The 22,614-nt window shown below is 39.0% G+C and overlaps 1 protein-coding gene across 14 annotated transcripts in view; it reads left to right on the top strand.

Moving 5' to 3' along the window:
- Positions 1 to 20,062, top strand: part of HECTD1 (HECT domain E3 ubiquitin protein ligase 1) — a 111,281-nt gene extending 91,219 nt beyond the window's left edge. For 9 of the 14 annotated variants that reach the window (XM_063715815.1, XM_063715809.1, XM_024231602.3 and 6 more), the window contains 14 exons: positions 92 to 314; positions 2,201 to 2,255; positions 2,484 to 2,666; positions 3,059 to 3,266; positions 3,354 to 3,439; positions 4,000 to 4,127; positions 6,939 to 7,140; positions 8,826 to 8,963; positions 9,277 to 9,884; positions 10,874 to 10,952; positions 11,066 to 11,159; positions 17,114 to 17,264; positions 18,851 to 18,995; positions 19,108 to 20,062. In XM_063715815.1, coding sequence (XP_063571885.1) covers positions 92 to 314; positions 2,201 to 2,255; positions 2,484 to 2,666; positions 3,059 to 3,266; positions 3,354 to 3,439; positions 4,000 to 4,127; positions 6,939 to 7,140; positions 8,826 to 8,963; positions 9,277 to 9,884; positions 10,874 to 10,952; positions 11,066 to 11,159; positions 17,114 to 17,264; positions 18,851 to 18,995; positions 19,108 to 19,245 — 2,438 coding nt within the window. In that variant the 3' untranslated portion in view covers positions 19,246 to 20,062. The remainder of the gene's footprint in view (positions 1 to 91; positions 315 to 2,200; positions 2,256 to 2,483; positions 2,667 to 3,058; positions 3,267 to 3,353; positions 3,440 to 3,999; positions 4,128 to 6,938; positions 7,141 to 8,825; positions 8,964 to 9,276; positions 9,885 to 10,873; positions 10,953 to 11,065; positions 11,160 to 17,113; positions 17,265 to 18,850; positions 18,996 to 19,107) is intronic. The other 5 variants (XM_063715811.1, XM_063715814.1, XM_063715813.1 and 2 more) reach the window with 1 other exon arrangement.
- Positions 20,063 to 22,614: the final 2,552 nt, after the last annotated feature.

Below are 22,614 nucleotides of genomic sequence, written 5' to 3'. Positions count from 1 at the left end.
ATTTCATGTAGCCTTGTCGCCTAGTGTAGTGGCCTTTCTTGGACTGCTTGTTTTAGTATAATTGTTTTTCACCCATTTTCCAAATTTTTAGGGACCCCTCATTCAGAGCTCTTGGAAGAAGTTGAATGTACTCCGTCACCTCGATTAGCTCTCACTTTGAAAGTAACAGGTCTTGGAACGACTCGTGAAGTTGAATTACCACTCACCAATTTCAGATCAACCATCTTTTACTATGTACAAAAATTGCTTCAATTGTCCTGTAATGGCAATGTGAAATCAGATAAACTTAGGCGTATTTGGGAGCCCACATACACGTAAGAAATTTTAACTTAATTTTTTGGTAGATAATGTCCTAGTGTAGAGCCAAGAATCATTGCATTTATTTTGGATTATAGGAACAGAAAAGATTTTGTTTTTATCCTGTTGGCTTACAGGAACAGTTAATAGTGTTTGGGACTCTTGGTGTAGAGTGATTAAAGTTTTAGAAGTAGAAGGAAATTTACAGTCTATACTAGCTTCTTACGTAATTGTTGAAAAGAGCATCATTTGAATTCTTTGACTAAGATCGTGTATGAGTACTAAATATCTTCTTTCTGTTCTTTATTTTGGGGGTGTGTGGTTTAACACCTGCCTTTCTTTGTACAAATAATTATCAATGACTTAGGGTAAATTTATTTAACATTTTTGTGCCTCACATTCCTAATCTATAAAATGAGAGTGGTTTTAAGGAATTAATGAATTAACATGTATAAAGTGTTTTCTTTACTTTTCTTTTTTTCTGAGACAAGGTCTCTCTCTCTTGCCCAGGCTGGAGTGCAGTGGTGCGATCATGGCTCACTGCAGCCTCAGACTCCACAAGCTCAGGTGATTTTCGCACCTAAGCCCCCTGAGTAGCTGGGACTACAGGTGTGCACCACCAGGCCTAGCTAATTTTTGTATTTTTTGTAGGGATGGGGTTTTTACCATGTTGCCCATGCTGGTGTCGAACTTCTGAGCTCAAGTGATCCGTCCACCTCAGCCTCCCAAAGTGCTGGGATTACAGGTGTTGAGCCTCTGTGCTTGGCCTGCAAAGTGTTTTCAATACCCCCTAGGATATATTAAGTGCTCAGTAAATGTTATCTATAAAGTAGTTGTTATTTAATAATAATAAATTATATCATCATTCTTACTGTAACTTCACTTCTATTAGTATGTTTTCTGATGTTCTGTTAACATCACTGATAATCTTATGTAATGGCCAATAAAAGTAATGTAGGTCCTTTTGAGATAGAACAGAAAATCATAATGGTATTCTTCCGCCCTTAGTTTTTTTTCCCCAAGTTCCCAAGAGCTAGGAAAACCTCCCTTCAATTTTTATTGCAGTTTAAAAATTGATCTCAACTGCCTTATTTGAACATAAGCACTCCTGATCATTGTTATTTCTATCCTTCTTTCCATCTAGACACAGAGAACCTGTTTCTTATCCCATTGTATTTTTACAACAGTTATAGCCATGTGCTACATAACAACTTTTCAGTCAGTGATGGACCATGTACGACAGGGGTCCCATAAGATTATAAAATCATATTTTTACTGTACCTTTTTTATGTTTAGATACACAAATACCATTGTGTTACAGTTGCCTATAGTATTCAGTACAGTGATATGCTGTTAAGGTTCGTGGCCTAGGAACAATAGGCTATAACACATAGCCTGGGTAGATAGTAGGCTATACCATTTTGTTTTATGTAATGCACTCGATGTTTCACAACCACCAAATCACCTAATGCTGCATAACACTTGATACAGTCATATCTTTAAAAGTTCTAGATTTGATACACGCTTTCTTTGTAATAATGCTAAATTTATAAATCATAATTCAGGAATATGGTTTCTGCTACTTTGCCTTATGTTTAACAAATTAACATTTTTTCTTAAAAATCCTCCTTGAGGCTGGGTGTTGTAACACAACTTAATCCCAGCACGTTGGGAGGCCAAGGCAGGAGCATCGCGTGAAACCAGGAGTTTGAAACTAGCCTGGACAACATAGCAAAACCTTATCTCTACAAAAAATATAGAAAAAAAGAATTCTCCTTGAGTTCAGTGTTCAGTGGAGGCATATGTCTAGTGAATGACATTCATTTTTTTTTTAAAGAATTGAAGCCTTATTGGAAATAATCACAAATTATATATGAATTAACTTGAATATCTTCATGTTTAGAATCATGTACAGAGAAATGAAGGATTCTGATAAAGAAAAGGAAAATGGAAAAATGGTAAGTTATTTTTAGAACATTGGTCTTACTCTTGGCTATTTAGTTAAAAGAAGAAAGATAGTAAAACTAACACAATATTGCAATTGAACGTTGAAGGGAATAATGACTAACATGGAATTCTTTAGATTAGAGTAAGTGCATGATCTTAAAGCTACCTCATGTAATGCATGTGAAATATCATAGACTTTATAATTGGGAAAGGCCAACATTTGGTTTTTCCTGTTGTAGGGTTGCTGGTCTATAGAGCATGTGGAGCAGTACCTTGGCACTGATGAATTACCAAAGAATGACTTGATAACCTACCTGCAGAAGAATGCAGACGCTGCTTTCCTGCGCCACTGGAAATTAACTGGCACTAATAAAAGTATTAGGAAAAACAGAAATTGTTCTCAGCTCATAGCTGCATATAAGGTATATATTGGCATCAAAACACTATTTTGATTGCAAACAGCTTCGTGCTTTGTTTTGCAGCTTTGGAAGCTTCTTAAGGAACAGCAGTTCATTGAGACATAATTTTAAAAATGAGGTTGAATTAACACTGTTAATGCACAAATTCTAAAATTTCAAATATGGCTCGTAGCATTGGATCTGAATACAGACTTTGACCGTGGCTTAGAGTGGTTATATTTTATTTGGGAATTTTAATGGTTTAGAATGCCTTGATTTATGTCTTGTGTTATGTTTTTATTTAAAAAGAAGGCACTTTAAAAAATTCCAGCCCTTTCATAGTGGTATTGATAGAATGATACACTGTTTTTCTTGAAAATGTGATTAATGGCCAGTTTTTCTAATTGTTTCTATAGGATTTTTGTGAGCATGGAACAAAGTCTGGGTTAAACCAGGGGGCCATTTCTACTCTTCAAAGTAGTGATATTCTTAATTTAACAAAAGAACAACCTCAGGCCAAAGCAGGCAATGGACAGAACTCTTGTGGAGTAGAAGATGTCCTTCAGCTTCTGCGTATTCTGTATATAGTTGCAAGTGACCCTTATTCAAGAATATCCCAGGAAGGTCCGTAAGAAGCCTTGTTTCATTTCTATAGCGGTTTTAAAGCAAGTCAGTTTATATTTTTATTAATTTTATTAATTAATTTTATAGATGGTGATGAACAGCCTCAGTTTACTTTTCCACCAGATGAATTCACTAGCAAAAAAATTACAACAAAAATATTACAGCAGATTGAGGTAATAAAATCAGACAGCTGAACTCTTCATTCTGTTACTATTGGACTTTTCCTAATATTCCATTTGCTTTCTTTTCTACCTCTCACCATCTTTCCCTTCCCTCTGACTGGTAATTTGAGCTATATGGTCCTTTGCATTTATTTCCTAATTAGAGGTTTATAATTGACTTGGTCATTTTTAATAATTGCCTTATAGGGTCAGGTGTGGTGGCTCACGCCTGTAATTCCAGCATTTTGGGGGCCAAGATGGGTGTATCGTTAGAGGCTAGGAGTTTGAGACCAGCCTGGCCAATACGGTGAAACCCCGTCTCTACTAAAAATACAAAAATTAGCTGGGCACGGTGGCACACGCCTATAATCCCAGCTACTTGGGTGGCTAGGGCAGGAGAATCACTTGAACCTAGGAGGCAGAGGCTGCAATGAGCTGAGATCGTACCACTGCACACCAGCCTGGGCAACAGAGTGAGACTCTGTCTCAGAAAAAAAAATGAATGAATGAATGAATGCATGCATGCATGAATGCCTTATAGCACTAACACATTATTATTTGTTAATTTGCAGGAACCATTGGCATTGGCAAGTGGGGCTCTGCCAGACTGGTGTGAACAATTAACCAGCAAATGTCCTTTTCTAATACCATTTGAAACTAGACAGCTTTATTTCACATGTACAGCATTTGGTGCCTCAAGGTAAGAAGACTGTTTTTTTATGTTTTTAGAATAAGTATGTTTTTATGTTATGTAAGTTGAAAATGTACAACTATACTGTCAAGACTGATAGAGGGAATATATTATCTTGTATTCTTGTAAAGAATAGTTAGCATTGCCTTTTGGCCTGAACCACCAATCTTCTAGTAATTCACCAAAATGACTAATCCAAAGGAAAGGAGGAGAGATACCCGATAGCTGTTTTCTAGGTCTTTTAGAAAACATGGAGTTGTTCCTTTGGCCACGTATATGCAGATCTAAAAGAGAGGTGATATTGTAGACATTAAGGGAATGGGTACTGTTCAAAAAGGAATGCCCCACAAGTGTTACTGTGGCTAAACTGGAAGAGTCTACTGTTACCCAGCATGCTGTTGGCATTGTTGTTTTTTTGTTTTTGTTTTTGTTTTTTTTGAGACAGAGTCTCGCTCTGTCGCCCAGGCTGGAGTGCAGTGGCGTGATCTCGGCTCACTGCAACCTCCGCCTCCCAGGTTCAAGCGATTCTCCTGCCTCAGCCCCCCTGAGTGGCTGGGATTACAGGCACACGCCACCACACCCGGCTAATGGCATTGTTGTAAAAAACAAGGGCAAGATTCTTACCAAGAGAATTAATGTACATACTGAGCACATTAAGCACTCTAAGAGCCGAGATAGCTTCCTGAAACACATGAAGGAAAATGATCAGAAAAAGAAGGAAGCCAAAGAGAAAGGTACGCGCATTTAGCTGAAGTGCCAGCCTGTTCCACCCAGACAAGCGCACTGTGTGAAAACCAAGGGAAAGGAGCCTGAGCTGCTGGAACCTCTTCTCTATGAATTCATGCATAATAGGTGTTTAAAAAAAATAGCCAGGCGCGGTGGCCCCCGCCTGTAATCCCAGCACTTTGGGAGGCTGAGGTGGGCGGATCACGAGGTCAGGAGATCGAGACCATCCTGGCTAATGTGGTGAAAACCTGTCTCTACTAAAAATACAAAAAATTAGCTGGGCGTGGTGGCAGGCACCTGTAGTCTCAGCTACTTGGGAGGCTGAGGCAGGAGAATGGCGTGAACCCAGGAAGTGGAACTTGCAGTGAGTAGAGATTGTGCCACTGCACTCCAGCCTGGGCGACAGAGCAAGACTCCATCTCAAAAAAATAAAAAATAAAAATAAAAGACCTCTGGACTGTAAAAATGTTTCTCTTCATTGAGTAGAAGTGTGGTGTCCTCTCCCCCAAAGAAATATTTCAAGCAAATTTTAATTTTGTCCTAAGCCTAATTGTGTAATGTCTTTACTATTCAAATTTAATGTATTTCTTGCTGAAAGATGTGAGATGGCTTATTGTGCAACAAATTACTCAATTGGTTAGAAAATAGTCAGATATTATTTACGAAATATTTGTGCTGGTTTGAAGATAGTCCCTCTAATCATGGAAGAAGTAATTTACCAAAAAAAAAAAAAAAAAAGCATTTAAAAAGTTTCTGTTTCCAGGCTGGGCATGGTGGCCCATGCCTATAATTCTAGCACTTTGGGAGACCAAGGCAGACACATCACTCGAGGCCAGGAGTTCGAGACCAGCCTGGCCAACGTAGCAAAACCCCATCTCTACAAAAAAACACAAAAATTAACTGGGTGTAATTCCAGCTTTTTAGGAGGCTGAGGCATAAGAATTTGCTTGAACCCGGGAGGCAGAGGTTGCAGTGAGCCGAGATTGCACCACTGCACTCCAGCCTGGGCGACAGAGCAAGACTCATTGTAGGTGCTCAATAACTATTTTGTTGAATGATTGTTTACCTTAAGTACTCTTCCAAAATAGTTGTAAAAAAAGGTTATAATTTAAACTGTTTGTTTTCTTCCCTGATAGTTACATTTTTGTACCGTTTAATGCCATTTACAAAGCATTTATATACATAGAACTATAAGCATGTTGTGATAACTGGCATTGATTATAATTTGTTTTATAAATGAGGAAATTGATTCTGCACGTACTTAGCTGATTTGCCTAAGATCATGAAAAAATAGTAGCACACATGAGAGTAGAACCTTCAGCTGCTTATTCCTAATTATCGGTTCTTCCTCCCACCATAAATGGATTGTTATTAAAAAAAAGAAAATGTGGCTGGGTGTGGCGGCTCATGCCTGTAATCACAGCACTTTGGGAGGCTGAGGCGGGTGGATCAGTTGAGGCCAGAAGTTCGAGACCAGCTTGGGCAACATGGCAGAACCCCCATCTCGACTAAAAATACAAAAATTAGCTGGGCGTGGTGGCACACACCTGTAATCCCAGCTACTGGAGAGGCTGAGGCAGGAGAATCACTTGAACCCGGGATAGGGAGGTTGCAGTGAGCCAAGATCATGCCACTGTACTCCAGCCTGGGTGACAGAACAAGACTCCATCTCAAAAAAAAGAAAAGAAAAATTGTTTTAAAATTATAATTACCGTTTTGATGGTGGCTTTCAGTTTGAAAGATAGCTTAATCTTTTTTAAATTTCTCTGATAGGAAACATTTGTCCTTTTTTTGAATGATGTTGGGGCTTGGACAACAGATTTTTATTTTTATTGAACTGCTAAAATAAGGAGGCAAAATATAGACCCAGTACTTTGTTAGTTTGCTTAAGGCAGATTATAATAAAAGGAGTTTCATATATTTTTACTTGTGACAGGAAGCAATTTATGTAACAAAAAAACATTACTGTGTTTTAAAAATCACCTGATAAAATACTATTTTTTAATTTCTTAAATCTTTGAATTCTGTTGCTGGTTTAGTAGTACATTCAGCTGTTAATGTATGCTGCAGCTCATAGATATTTTTCTATTTCAGAGCAATAGTATGGTTACAAAACCGACGTGAAGCCACTGTGGAACGAACGAGAACCACAAGCAGTGTTAGGCGAGATGACCCTGGAGAGTTTCGAGTTGGTCGTCTCAAGCATGAAAGAGTAAAAGTTCCACGTGGCGAATCACTGATGGAATGGGCTGAGAATGTCATGCAAATACATGCAGATCGGAAATCAGTTCTTGAGGTAATCTCATATAAAATTAGATTTAGGGAACAGGAATGACACTTAGGGAACCCGCCCAATGTGTATCTTCACTGCATTAAAAACTGTGGTAGGTAAACATGAAGAGGGGTTTTCCTATTCTGTAGGCAGAAGCCTTCTCCTCTGGCAGAGCATCTTTTTCATAAGAGGGTGTCTTTCCACCTCCTTAGGGGTTAGGTCTTGCACCATTCATGAGCAAAAAAGAAGATCTCCACTCTTGAGGTGGCAAAGTGCTTGTTCTGCTTGAGGGCTTCTACCCATTTCATAACAAAGTTGGACTAAAATAGTAGTACTCACAAGGGATTCTTTTTTACCCTTACATTGAACTGTGCTGTTCGGTATTTTGGGAGCACCCGGTTTTGTAATATTGTTTCACTTAAATTGTGCTTGGTATTATATCACTGGTCTGTGTTGAGAGATGTTATAGCAAATGGCAGTATGAAATTTAATATAGTTAGTTTAGAAATGTTACTGTGGACATTGTTGGTTTTATTTCATATACACAGTATTCCCTATATGAGGAAGAGTCAAAATACCTCTCCTGTCACAGGGATGAAACCAATTGGTTTGTTTTTAACTTTTGGATCATAAACTAATTGCCAGAAATATGATACATCTCTAGAAGATGTCCAAGGCTTTACATCTTTCACTTTATATACAGACTTTCATTGTATTCCTCCTACCCTTATGTTCTTCTTCTTTTTTTTTTAATAGAGAGAAGTTCTCACTATGTTGCCCAGGCTGGTCTCAAACTCCTGGGCTCAAGTGATCCACCCACTTTGGCCTCCCGAAGTGCTGGGATTACAGGCGTGAGCCACCATGCCCAGCTGCTTACATTCTTCTAATTTAGTCTTTTTTTTTAACCATATGCTGTAGTTTTTATGATACTTTATGCAATCACTTTAAAGGTTTTTGTCCGTACTCTTCCTGTTGCAAAAATGATTTAAAGTGTCTTTAACTCAGAAATAAGCGGAAGAGGCGAGGCGCAGTGGCTCATGCCTGTAATCCCAGCACTTTGGGAGGCTGAGGTGGGTGGATCACCTGAGGTCAAGAGTTTGAGACCAGCCGGACCAACATAGTTAAAACCCTGTCTCTACTGAAAATACAAAATTAGCCAGGCATGGTGGTGCATGCCGTAATCCCACCTACTTGGGAGGCCGAGGCAGGAAAATCGCCTGAACCCGGAGGCAGAGGTTGCAGTGAGCTGAGATCGTGCCACTGCACTCCATCCTGGGCAACAAGAGTGAAACTGTCTCAAAAAATAAAAATAAAAAAGTGGAAGAGTTTAGGCTTTGGTGTCACACAGAGACACACAAAAATCTGTACACCATCATTTCTTCAAGCAAATTATTTAACCTCCTTATCTGAGATTTGGTTTCCTTTGGTGTAAAAAGGAGATAATTATTTTGCAGGGTTGTTGTGAGAAGTAAATGTATGAATGATGCTTGGCACAGTGCTTAAGCATGTAATAGTGTACAACAAGTGGACTCTTGTCTTTAGGAAAATTAAAATAACACTTCTGTGCTGTTTATAATATATATACACTGCTATTTTGAAAAAAGGTATATTACTGGAGCAGATATGATAAATTTTGGCAAGAATTAGATTATTTTTAAAAACATCCCAAACTTTAAGTTTAACCCACAATTTATTTGTTCACATTTTAGGTTGAGTTTTTAGGAGAAGAAGGAACTGGCTTGGGACCCACATTAGAGTTTTATGCTCTGGTGGCAGCAGAATTCCAGAGAACCGACTTGGGAGCTTGGCTTTGTGATGATAATTTTCCAGATGATGAGTCCCGTCACGTAAGAATATTTCTCATTTTGTGACTTGAGTTGTGACTCTGCTTTCAAAAGTGTTAAAAATAGGTTATGTGTTCAGAGCATAAGCCAGGTTTCTGACTCTACTTTTATTATTGAATAATCTTGATACAATTAAAATATTTCTAAAGCGATAAAATTTAGTCACCAAAAGCTATTTAATAAAATTATATACTTTTAGATAGCCAAATTCATGAAGATGTTTAATGTTTATGGATTTTTTTCTTAGATGATGATAGGCTTAGTTTCTATTACCTTTTGTTTAATTTTATTTGCATTTCACCCTCTAAAAAATTAGGTTGATCTTGGAGGTGGATTGAAACCTCCTGGATATTATGTGCAGAGGTCATGTGGACTGTTCACGGCACCATTTCCGCAAGATAGTGATGAGCTTGAAAGGATCACGAAACTGTTTCATTTCCTTGGAATTTTCTTGGCCAAATGCATTCAAGACAATAGACTTGTGGACTTACCTATTTCTAAACCTTTTTTTAAACTTATGTGTATGGGTGACATTAAAAGCAATATGAGTAAACTGATTTATGAGTCACGAGGTGATAGAGACTTACACTGTACTGAAAGTCAGTCTGAAGCTTCTACAGAAGAAGGTCATGATTCACTCTCGGTAGGAAGCTTTGAAGAGGATTCAAAATCAGAATTTATTCTTGATCCCCCTAAACCAAAACCCCCAGCTTGGTTTAATGGAATTTTGACTTGGGAAGACTTTGAATTAGTAAACCCACACAGAGCCAGATTTTTAAAAGAAATTAAAGACCTTGCTATCAAGAGGCGCCAAATTTTAAGCAACAAAGGTCTTTCTGAAGATGAGAAGAACACAAAATTACAGGAACTAGTGCTGAAGAATCCATCAGGTTCTGGGCCTCCACTTAGCATAGAGGATTTAGGGTAAGCATTATATGTACATTCTTCAATCCAATGGGTGAATAAGTTTTAAAGCTTTTGTTTCTTTGTCCTCACTGATTTGCAATATATGAGTAAATAGTCTGTCAAAAACAGTAATATGCTGTAGGAAATATTGATGATCGACTTGAACCTTTGATTTAATATTATAAAGACAACACTCAGAATACTAGAATATTAGTTTATTAATCATCAAACCTTTAGAAGATTACTTGACTTAGCCAATGTGAATTTATATGCCTGTGTAAAATGTCCAGAGCCAACAATATTTTGACAAATTCATCTGCTAATATATGGTCCACTTTGCAAAGCTCAAAAATTGGTTGGTATGTCAGCTTTATCACCAATGGCTGTAGCAGCTGAGATGCTGCAGATCTTTTGATAAAACTCTGTTACTTTATGTACAGGTAATTATCATATCTTCAGCTGTGATTTTAGGTTAACTGCAAGGCCTTTTTTTTTTTTTTTTTTAAATGTTTGCTGATAATGTTGGTAAACTGTGTTTGATAAATGGTTATATATTCAAGGTTTTTTAAATATATATTTTTGTACACCGCGTGATTGACTTCAGTAAAGCAACAGTTTCTTCCTAAAAGTCTTATAAACATGTTGCTGTCGTAATTCATTGCAGAATTTTTAGTTCATTAATTTTGTGCCATAAGTTAGAAGTAAAATATAGAAAGATGGTTTAATGCAGTCTTTGCAAAGCCAGACAGATTTGGTAACAGTTGGCCTAGTCGATTTTGTCCATAGAATATTGCATTTAAAAAGTCCTCAACTTACTTCTAAGCTGTTGTACTGATTTTGTTGGAGGAGGAGAGGGGTGGGATTTATGGTTTTGATAGCCATGTTATTTTATTTATTTAATTTTTTCTCTTGTACCCACTGATGGCAGATGATAGTAATGTTATAAAAATTAAACACCATTAGTAGTAGCTGCATGTCAGTTAATTTAATCTTTTTTGTCCTCCCAGTTTAAATTTCCAGTTTTGCCCTTCCTCAAGAATATATGGTTTTACAGCTGTGGATCTCAAGCCAAGTGGTGAAGATGAGGTAAAAAGTTTGCTTTTAATATAGTTGTAAGTTCTGAAATATCCTCTTAGCAAGGCCAGTTGTACTAGACACTCCTGAAATATTCCTAGATACTGACAAATTTTCTTTTGCAGATGATAACAATGGATAATGCAGAAGAATATGTGGATTTGATGTTTGACTTTTGTATGCATACGGGTATTCAGAAACAAATGGAAGCCTTTAGAGGTAATTTTAAAGGATTTTTAGTATAATTGCTCTCCTTTTACTTTGAGACAGTTGAAATTATGGTCAAGAATTGCTGGTGGTCGGCTGGGCACGGTGGCTCACACCTGTAATCCCAGCACTTTGGGAGGCCGAGGCGGGAGGATCACCTGAGGTTGGGAGTTCGAGACCAGCCTGACCAACATAGAGAAACCCTGTCTCTACTAAAAATACAAAATTAGCTGGGCATGGTGGTGCATGCCTGTAATCCCAGCTACTCGGGAGACTGAGGCAGGAGAATCACTTGAACCCGGGAGACGAGGTTGTGGTGAGCCGAGATCATGCCATTGCACTCCAGCCTGGGCGATGAGCAAAACTCCATTGCAAAAAAAAAAAAAAAGAATTGCTGGTGGTCGAGTGTGGTGGTGGCTCACACTTGTAATCTCAGCACTTTGGGAGGCTGAAGTAGGAGGATCGCTTGAGCCCAGGAGTTCCAAGACCAGCCTGGGCAACATGGCAAGACCCCATCTCTACAAAACATTTTTTTAAAAATTAGCTAGATGTGGTGGCATGTGCCTGCGGTCCCAGCTACCCGCAAGGCTGAAGTGGGAGAATAGTTTGAGCCTGGGAGGCTGAGGCTGCAGTGAGCCATGTTTGTGCCACTGCACTCCAGCCTGGGCAAGAGGGAGACCTTGCCTCAACAAAGAAAGAAAGAAAGTGGACATAGGTTGCATACATTCTGGATTACTTGATCAGGATGAATTAAACCATGAAAGAATCATGATGGGAACAAAGTATATTACAAGGTAAATTACTTTTGAAAATGAGAACACAGTTTTTGCCTGACTTGTATGACAGAAAGAGCTGGTGAACTCTAGACTGAGTAGTAATAAGAATTTGCATACTGACCATAGCAACTGAGTGTTCTCTCACTGTTCACATTTGTGATGTTAAGCAGGGATTTCTGATTTAAAACACAGTTTTAGTTTCAAGCTGTCTTAATTTATGCTTGTTTATTCAAACATTTATGAATGTTGAATATTCATCTTCTGTCCATTTCATCGGTAATGGGTATTTTTTTATTGTTGCATAATATATGTACATGTTTATGGGGCATTTTGATACATAGAATGTGTAATGATAAAATCAGTATTTAGGACATCCATCATCCTGGACATTTATCATTTCTATGTGTTGGGTTGGGAACATTCAAATTGTTCTCTTCCAACTTCTTTGAAATATATATTATTGTTAACTATAGTCACCCTGCTATGCTAGAAAACATTAGAACTTAGTCCTTTTATTTAATTGTAAGTTTATACCCATTAAACTACCTCTCTTCATCCACCCCCACATACAACATTCCCAGCCTCTGATACCATTCTTTTCTTTACCTTCATGAGATCAACTTTGTTGTTTTTGTTTTTTTGAGACGGAGTTTTTGCTCTTGTTGCCCAGGCTGGAGTGTGATGGCACGAAGTTGGCTCACTGCAACCTCCACCTCCTGGGTTCAAGCGATTCTCCTGCCTCAGCGTCCCGAGTAGCTGGGATTACAGGCATGCGCCACCACACCCAGCTAATTTTGTATTTTTAGTGGAGATGGGGTTTCCCCATGTTGGTCAGGCTGGTCTTGAACTCCCGACGTCAGGTGATCTGCCCGCCTCGGCCTCCCAAAGTGCTGGGATTACAGGTGTGAGCCACCTTGCCTGGCTGAGATCAACATTTTTTTTTTTTATACTTTAAGTTTTAGGGTACATGTGCACAATGTGCAGATTAGTTACATATGTATACATGTGCCATGCTGGTGCGCTGTACCCACTAACTCATCATCTAGCATTAGGTATATCTCCCAATGCTATCTCTCCCCTCTCTCCCCACCCCACAACAGTCCCCAGAGTGTGATGTTCCCCTTCCTGTGTCCATGTGTTCTCATTGTTCAATTCCCACCTATGAGTGAGAATATGCGGTGTTTGGTTTTTTGTTCTTGCAATAGTTTACTGAGAATGATGATTTCCAATTTCATCCATGTCCCTACAAAGGACATGAACTCATCGTTTTTTATGGCTGCATATTATTCCATGGTGTATATGTGCCACATTTTCTTAATCCAGTCTATCATTGTTGGACATTTGAATTGGTTCCAAGTCTTTGCTATTGTGAATAGTGCCGCAGTCAACATACGTGTGCATGTGTCTTTATAGCTGCATGATTTATAGTCCTTTGGGTATATACCCAGTAATGGGATGGCTGGGTCCAGTGGTATTTCTAGTTCTAGATCCCTGAGGAATCGCCACACTGACTTCCACAATGGTTGAACTAGTTTACAGTCCCACCAACAGTGTAAAAGTGTTCCTATTTCTCCACATCCTCTCCAGCACCTGTTGTTGCCTGACTTTTTAATGATTGCCATTCTAACTGGTGTGAGATGGTATCTCATTGTGGTTTTGATTTGCATTTCTCTGATGGCCAGTGATGGTGAGCATTTTTTCATGTGTTTTTTGGCTGCATAAATGTCTTCTTTTGAGAAGTGTCTGTTCATGTCCTTCACCCACTTTTTGATGGGGTTGTTTTTTTCTTGTAAATTTGTTTGAGTTCATTGTAGATTCTGGATATTAGCCCTTTGTCAGATGAGTAGGTTGCAAAAATTTTCTCCCATTTTGTAGGTTGCCTGTTCACTCTGATGGTAGTTTCTTTTGCTGTGCAGAAGCTCTTTAGTTTAATTAGATCCCATTTGTCAATTTTGGCTTTTGTTGCCATTGCTTTTGGTGTTTTAGACATGAAGTCCTTGGCCATGCCTATGTCCTGAATGGTAATGTCTAGGTTTTCTTCTAGGGTTTTTATGGTTTTAGGTCTAACGTTTAAGTCTTTAATCCATCTTGAGTTGATTTTTGTATAAGGTGTAAGGAAGGGATCCAGTTTCAGCTTTCTACATATGGCTAGCCAGTTTTCCCAGCACCATTTATTAAATAGGGACTTCTTTCCCCATTGCTTGTTTTTCTCAGGTTTGTCAAAGATCAGATAGTTGTAGATATGTGGCGTTATTTCTGAGGGCTCTGTTCTGTTCCATTGATCTATATCTCTGTTTTGGTACCAGTACCATGCTGTTTTGGTTACTGTAGCCTCGTAGTATAGTTTGAAGTCAGGTAGTGTGATGTCTCCAGCTTTGTTCTTTTGGCTTAGGATTGACTTGGCGATGCGGGCTCTTTTTTGGTTCCATATGAACTTTAAAGTAGTTTTTTCCAATTCTGTGAAGAAAGTCATTGGTAGCTTGATGGGGATGGCATTGAATCTATAAATTACCTTGGGCAGTATGGCCATTTTCACGATATTGATTCTTCCTACCCATGAGCATGGAATGTTCTTCCATTTGTTTGCATCCTATTTCATTGAGCAGTGGTTTGTAGTTCTCCTTGAAGAGGTCCTTCACGTCCCTTGTAAGTTGGATTCCTAGGTATTTTATTCTCTTTGAAGCAATTGTGAATGGGAGTTCACTCATGATTTGGCTCTCTGTTTGTCTGTTATTGGTGTATAAGAATGCTTGTGATTTTTGCACATTGATTTTGTATCCTAAGACTTTGCTGAAGTTGCTTATCAGCTTAAGGAGATTTTGGGCTGAGACAATGGGGTTTTCTAGATATACAATCATGTCATCTGCAAACAGGGACAATTTGACTTCCTCTTTTCCTAATTGAATACCCTTTATTTCCTTCTCCTGCTTAATTGCCCTGGCCAGAACTTCCAACACTATGTTGAATAGGAGTGGTGAGAGAGGGCATCCCTGTCTTGTGCCAGTTTTCAAAGGGAATGCTTCCAGTTTTTGCCCATTCAGTATGATATTGGCTGTGGGTTTGTCATAGATAGCTCTTATTATTTTGAGATACGTCCCATCAATACCTAATTTATTGAGAGTTTTTAGCATGAAGTGTTGCTGAATTTTGTCAAAGGCCTTTTCTGCATCTATTGAGATAATCATGTGGTTTTTGTCTTTGGTTCTGTTTATATGCTGGATTACATTTATTGATTTGCGTATATTGAACCAGCCTTGCATCCCAGGGATGAAGCCCACTTGATCATGGTGGATAAGCTTTTTGATGTGCTGCTGGATTCTGTTTGCCAGTATTTTATTGAGGATTTTTCATCAATGTTCATCAAGGATATTGGTCTAAAATTCTCTTTTTTGGTTGTGTCTCTGCCCGGCTTTGGTATCAGGATGATGCTGGCCTCATAAAATGAGTTAGGGAGGATTCCCTCTTTTTCTATTGATTGGAATAGTTTCAGAAGGAATGGTACCAGTTCCTCCTTGTACCTCTGGTAGAATTCGGCTGTGAATCCATCTGGTCCTGGACTCTTTTTGGTTGGTAAGCTATTGATTATTGCCACAATTTCAGAGCCTGTTATTGGTCTAGTCAGAGTCAACTTCTTCCTGGTTTAGTCTTGGGAGAGTGTATGTGTCCAGGAATTTATCCATTTCTTCTAGATTTTCTAGTTTATTTGCGTAGAGGTGTTTGTAGTATTCTCTGATGGTAGTTTGTATTTCTGTGGGATCGGTGGTGATATCCCCTTTATCATTTTTTATTGCGTCTATCTGATTCTTCTCTTTTTTTCTTTATTAGTCTTGCTAGCGGTCTATCAATTTCATTGATCTTTTCAAAAAACCAGCTCCTGGATTCATTAATTTTTTGAAAGGTTTTTTGTGTCTCTATTTCCTTCAGTTCTGCTCTGATTTTGATTATTTCTTGCCTTCTGCTAGCTTTTGAATGTGTTTGCTCTTGCTTTTCTAGTTCTTTTAATTGTGATGTTAGGGTGTCAATTTTGGATCTTTCCTGCTTTCTCTTGTGGGCATTTAGTGCTAAAAATTTCCCTCTACACACTGCTTTGAATGTGTCCCAGAGATTCTGGTATGTTGTGTCTTTGTTCTCGTTGGTTTCAAAGAACATCTTTATTTCTGCCTTCATTTCGTTATGTACCCAGTAGTCATTCAGGAGCAGGTTGTTCAGTTTCCATGTAGTTGAGCGATTTTGAGTGAGTTTCTTAATCCTGAGTTCTAGTTTGATTGCACTGTGGTCTGAGAGATAGTTTGTTATAATTTCTGTTGTTTTACATTTGCTGAGGAGAGCTTTACTTCCAACTATGTGGTCAGTTTTGGAATAGGTGTGGTGTGGTGCTGAAAAAAATGTATATTCTGTTGATTTGGGGTGGAGAGTTCTGTAGATGTCTATTAGGTCCGCTTGGTGCAGAGCTGAGTTCAATTCCTGGGTATCCTTGTTAACTTTCTGTCTTGTTGATCTGTCTAATGTTGACAGTGGGCTGTTAAAGTCTCCCCATTATTAATGTGTGGGAGTCTAAGTCTCTTTGTAGGGAGATCAACATTTTAAGTTCCGACATATGAGTGGGAACATGTGATACTTGTCTTTCTGTGCTTGGCTTGTTTCACTTAATATAATGACCTCCAGTTCCACCTATATTCCTACAAATGAAAAAATTTCGTTCTTTTTTTTTTTTGAGATGGAGTCTCAGGCTGCAGTCCCAGGCTGGAGTGCAGTGGTGCCATCTTGGCTCACTGCAAGCTCCACCTCCTGGATTCATGCCATTCTCCTGCCTCAGCCTCCCGAGTAGCTGGGACTACAGGCAGCTGCCACCACGCCCGGCTAATTTTTTGTATATTTAGTAGAGACGGGGTTTCACTGTGTTAGCCAGGATGGTCTTAATCTCCTGACCTCATGATCCACCTGCCTCAGCCTCCCAAAGTGCTGGGATTACAGGTGTGAGCCACCGCACCCAGCCCATTCTTTTTTATGGTTGCATAGTATTCCATTGTGTACATATACCACATTTTCTTTACACATTCATCCCTTGATAGATACTTAGATTGATTCTGATAATGGGTATTTTGGTTTGAAATTTGGTATTTTGGAATCGTAACTTGGAAACTGAGTTGTATGTTTGTTTTTTGTGTTTCCATTACATGTACGATGTAGATGGGTTTAATAAAGTTTTTCCAATGGAGAAATTAAGTTCCTTCAGCCATGAAGAAGTCCAGATGATTCTTTGTGGAAACCAGTCACCATCCTGGGCAGCAGAGGATATTATCAATTACACTGAACCTAAGCTGGGTTATACACGTGACAGGTATGTGGTACTATTTTCTAAGATCAACAAAATTATTTATATTTCCCCAAATCAAATGACAGATTCTCTAAAGAACTTTAACTCAGTGAGTATCATAAAGTAAGTGAGAAAGCAATGGTGTCTCACAGTTACCAGAATGCATATCCACTGATAAGCCTGGGAGGATACAAAAAGACAACTGACAGCAGGCTGGGCGTGGTGGCTCACACCTGTAATCCCAGCACTTTGGGAGGCTAAGGCGGGCGGATCACTTGAGATCAGGAGTTCGAGACCAGCCTGGCCAACACGGTGAAACCTCATTTCTACTAAAAATACAAAAATTAATTGGTTGTGGTGGCAGACGCCTGTAATCCCAGCTACTTGGGAGGCTGAGGCAGGAGAATCACTTGAACCCAGGAGGTGGAGGTTGCAGTGAGCCAAGATGATGCCATTGCACTCCAGCCTGGGCAACAAGAGTGAAACTCCGTCTCAAAAAAAAAAAAAAGACAACTGACATCATGGCTGATGTTGATTCCTTTTCTCATTGTGTTTTAATTGTTCATTTTTTAAATTTGGTAAATTATAAGCAGTTAGGCCATACTACATTTATATTAAACTTTTTATTGAATATAACAGATAAGTACACACATATATATATACAGTTTAGAGAATTTTCTCAAAATGAACACACCTATATAATTGGTGTCCAGAATATGAAACAACTTCAAAAATTCCCCTTCCCACCATATTCTTTTCTATTAATTTAATCACCACATCTTGATCAGTTTTGCTTGGTTTTGAACTTTTAATATATGAAATCATGTAGTCTGTTTTCTTTGTGGTCTGGTTTCTTTCGAGTAACATTATGTTTATTATCCATGTTGTGGCATGTTGTTCATTTACTATTTCGTTACATAAATTTATCACAAGATAATTATTTTGCTGGCACAAAAAATATTTCAGATCCCCTTTGGTATATTTATCCGTATTTGGAATGATTTTGCAAGTGCATCCTGTGTTTTTATGATTTGCTGACTTTGTTGCAGAATAGATGGACCCCATACACCGTCAGTATTTTTTAGTTCTTACATTTTGTAAGTGCAAGACAGTCTTTGAGGGATTTTTTGTTTCTTTTTTTTGAGATGGAGTTTTGCTCTTGTTGTCCAGGCGTGAATGCAATGGCACAATCTCAGCTCACTGAAACCTCTATCTCCCAGGTTCAAGTGATTCTCCTGCCTTTGCCTTCCAAGTAGCTGGGATTACAGGCGTGTGCCACCACACCCAACTAATTTTGTATTTTTAGTAGAGACGGGGTTTCACCATGTTTGTCAGGCTGCTCTTGAACTCTTGACCTCAGGTGATCCACCCGCCTCAGCCTCCCAAGGTGCTGGGATTACAGGTATGAGCCACCACGCCTGGCCAGGGATATTTTTAAAGTAGCTTGTATTAGCCCATTTCATACTTACCCAAGAGTCTCTAGATGTGTTGTTCTTCTGGTGTGAGGATATTGTTTTTTAGGGGGCTTGTTGCTGGCTTAGAAAGTAGTGGTAGTGATTTTCATTTAAATCTGCAGTCAACTCAATATAACTATATTTTTATTCTTTTAGCCCTGGTTTCCTGAGGTTTGTGAGGGTTTTATGTGGCATGTCTTCTGATGAAAGGAAAGCATTCTTGCAGTTTACCACTGGTTGTTCAACTCTACCCCCAGGTGGACTGGCTAACCTGCATCCCAGGCTCACGGTTGTACGCAAGGTACAAGCTCTCTGGCTAATGGGGAATCCAAATGGAATTTAGTTACTTTACTTTTGAAAGAAAGAAGTATTTAAACTCATGGTCTTCTGTTGTGTTTGCTTTCTTGCTGTAGGTTGACGCTACTGATGCAAGCTATCCATCAGTCAATACATGTGTGCATTACCTTAAGTTGCCTGAATATTCTTCCGAGGAGATCATGAGAGAGCGCCTGCTAGCTGCTACAATGGAGAAAGGCTTTCATCTCAATTGAGCTTTAAAGTGCAATGGGAGACATCAGAGACTTTAAAAATACTAGTGAAGCCTCTTGTGTTTGTGTGCAGAGAAGTATATGATCCTCCATGCTAATGACACTTGCCTTTTTTTCCACCATTAAGGCTTTAAGAACATGTGGAATAAGTTTTTTAGCTGCTAATGACAAAACAAATCCTGTAACTACCCAGCCAGCAAGTATATAGCACAGAACACTGTGTTACTTTACAAGGGCTTATGTGACTGGAATAAGGTGGTCCTACTTGACTGTTCCAAAGAGCAGCTTCTCAGATCTTCAGTGTTCACTGGTAAATTTCTAACCGTGTATTTGTGTAAAGTTTGCCATTTCATACTCCATACACTACAGTTGCCATCACTGATCCCTGTTTTGCTGGCTTTTAAGCTACTTGGTCAAAAATCCTGCTTCCTTAAAACATAGAGAATTAATGAGCATCTCAAGCTTTTTCTTTTCCTTTTTAATGATGCCTGCACTATCAAGAGTATTCTAGTGTTCTCTCTTTGTTTGGCATATAATCATGCACCAACCTTTTTATTTCTTTAAGGTGGGAGTATATTTTTATTTCCTAAATGCCGTACTATGAAGATCAAAGTCTTAAGTGTGTTTGTGCAGCTCAAAAATAAAGATGTATTAAGGGGGGAAAACACTGGTTTAAGTGCAAGGCACACTTAAAGCAAGTTTTACTTTTGGGTTGTATTTTCTTTGTATATTATAAACATTTATTTAACTTGTTGCTGTTTGAAGTAAAAAATTTCCAAAATGTATGCTCAACAATAATCATTAAAATGTTTGCAGCGTACAGAACTGTGTCATGTGACTATTTCAATGCAATCATCAGACTTAAGAGCTTTACCAGGTACTTGTCATTTTGAATCATCCAAAGTTTTCTGAAATTACTACATAAATGTGTTTTTCTATAGTAAATACAGGTATTAAAATTGAAAGGCTAGAAGAAATATATATTCACACACTTGTGATCCAATGGTTGGGTTCAGTTTTAAAGTATGCCTCAGCTAGAACTGACCAGTTACTTGGTGTTAATTTTTTTAAAAAACACCAGATCTACAACTTAACTATTGTATCTACAAGGATATGTAAGTAAGGATATAAGTGAGATCAAAGAATGATTTTTAAATGTTGTGTGTCAAAACACCAGGATACTGCTGTTTTCTGGTTTTGAAGAAGGGACTGCATTTCCAAATTCCAAAGTAGATTTTCCAAATTCCAGTTATTACCATATCTGTGCTTATAGTGAAAGGAAAGATACTAGGCCTGATTTAGCGAAATAGCTTTTTTTTTTTTTTTTTTTCCTTTTCCTCTTAAAGACAGGCTCTTGCTGTGTTACCCAGGCTGGTCTCAAACTCCTAGGTTCAAGCAATCCTCCCACCACAGCTTCTGGAGTAGCTGGGATTACAGATGTGTACCACCACACCTGGCTCAAATGGTTTTTTAAGGAACCAAAAGCATGTTTGAAATTGCCCAATATCGACCTGTTTAAAAGGCAAATTCTCTTCCTGTAAGAGATGTCTTCTGCTATAATTACAAGTCTCTAAGATGTCTATCAGTAGTCAGCTTTTACCAAGACTAGCCTGGCACCAGGGTTAGCAAACTATGGCCTGCTGCCTGTTTTTCAATGGCCCATGGCTAAGCATGGCTTTAAAATTTTTTAATTTTGGGGGGAAGAAAATCAAAAGAATAATATTCTATGTGAAAATTATGAAATTTAAATTTCAGTGTCCACAAATAAACACAGCCAATTTACATAGTTGCTTTTGCACTACAATGGCAGAATTGAGTAGTTAGCAGAGACCATATGGCCCACAAAGCCTCAAAGATTTACTATTTGGCCCTTTACAGAAAAAGCTTGCTGAACCCTGGTCTGGCAAGTGGTTACAGCAGATAAATTGATAACTTTACATAAAATCGGGCAGGGTACGGTGGCTCATATCTGTAATCCCAGCACTTTGGGAGGCCGAGCAGGGTGGATCACCTGAGGTCAGGAGTTTGAGACCAGCCCGACCAACATGGTGAAACCCTGTCTCTACTAAAAATATAAAAATTAGCCGGGCATGGTGGCACATGCCTGTAATCCCAGCTACTCTGGAGGCTGAAGCAGGAGAATCGCTTGAACCCGGGAGGCGGAGGTTGCAGTGAGCCGAGATTGTGCCATTGCACTGCAGCCTGGGCAACAAGAGTGAAACTCTGTCTCAGAAAAAATAAAAACAAAAAGTTTATACAAAATCGTAGCTGTTTTTGAAATATTAGGAGTCTTCCTCAGGAAAAGTCCAAGAACAAGGTAAGGCTGACCAAATATAAGTATGAAAAGTCACTTAAAGCATCTTAGTGTTATATGGCGACACAGCCTGTAAGTAGAGATATGCATGAGTCAAGTGTTCTGAGACATCTACCGGGGTCTCCACCTCAACTGTAAGTTCTTAAATATTGTTTCCTATGATACCTACCAACTATCTTTTTTAACTGTTATTCTCAAGGTTCTAAAATCTGTGCCGAGATGTAATTCAACTGCTATTTTGGTGTGACCCAAAAATTAATTTTGTTCACTCCCTAGCTACTCTGGTGTACCAGTTTCAGCAGTTACCTGAATGTGCTACTGATTAAGTACCTACCAACTAGGACAGTGTTTCCCAACTAATGTGTCTGAGAAAGACCCTCCATAGCACTTTGGTCTACACTGGGCTTTCCCCAGACCTTGGCTACTTGATACAAAGGTGTATCTGTACACACAAACCACTCATTGTTCCCACAGGTCAGAAGCCTTCCTTTTGCCTTCCTGAACGAGTCCAAAAACAACTCAGGTTTGGAGTCCACTATTGACTGTCTGCGTTTTTATAGATATAAACCTTGATATTGCAAGTGGGTTTTTAGAATAGGATAAGAAAAGGCTCCGCTGCCTACCCCCCACAATACACAGACAAACTGAACAGAACAGTGCTGAATGATATCTCTGAAACGTGCATTTGGCCAGGCGCGGTGGCTCACGCCTGTAATCCCAGCACTTTGGGAAGTCAAGCCGGGCAAATCACTTGAGGTCAGGGTTTTGAGACCAGCCTGGCCAACATGATGAAACCCCATCTCTACTAAAAATACAAAAATTAGTCCAGTGTGGTGGCGCACGCCTGTAATCCCAGCTGCTCGGGAAGCTGAGGCAGGAGAACTGCTTGAACCGGGGAGTTCGGAGGCGGAGGTTGCAGTGAGCTGAGATCATGCCACTGCATTCCAGCCTGGACAACTGAGACTCTGTCTCAAGAGAAAAAATGCATTTATGTCCTATTTTAGAGGCTGGAGTGTCACAGAAGAATGAACTATTGGATTATTCCATAGGCTGGGACA

This window comes from Pongo abelii, chromosome 15, assembly GCF_028885655.2.
Source record: "Pongo abelii isolate AG06213 chromosome 15, NHGRI_mPonAbe1-v2.0_pri, whole genome shotgun sequence".
Taxonomy (NCBI): domain Eukaryota; kingdom Metazoa; phylum Chordata; class Mammalia; order Primates; family Hominidae; genus Pongo; species Pongo abelii.
This window is presented reverse-complemented; position numbering and strand designations above follow the sequence as displayed.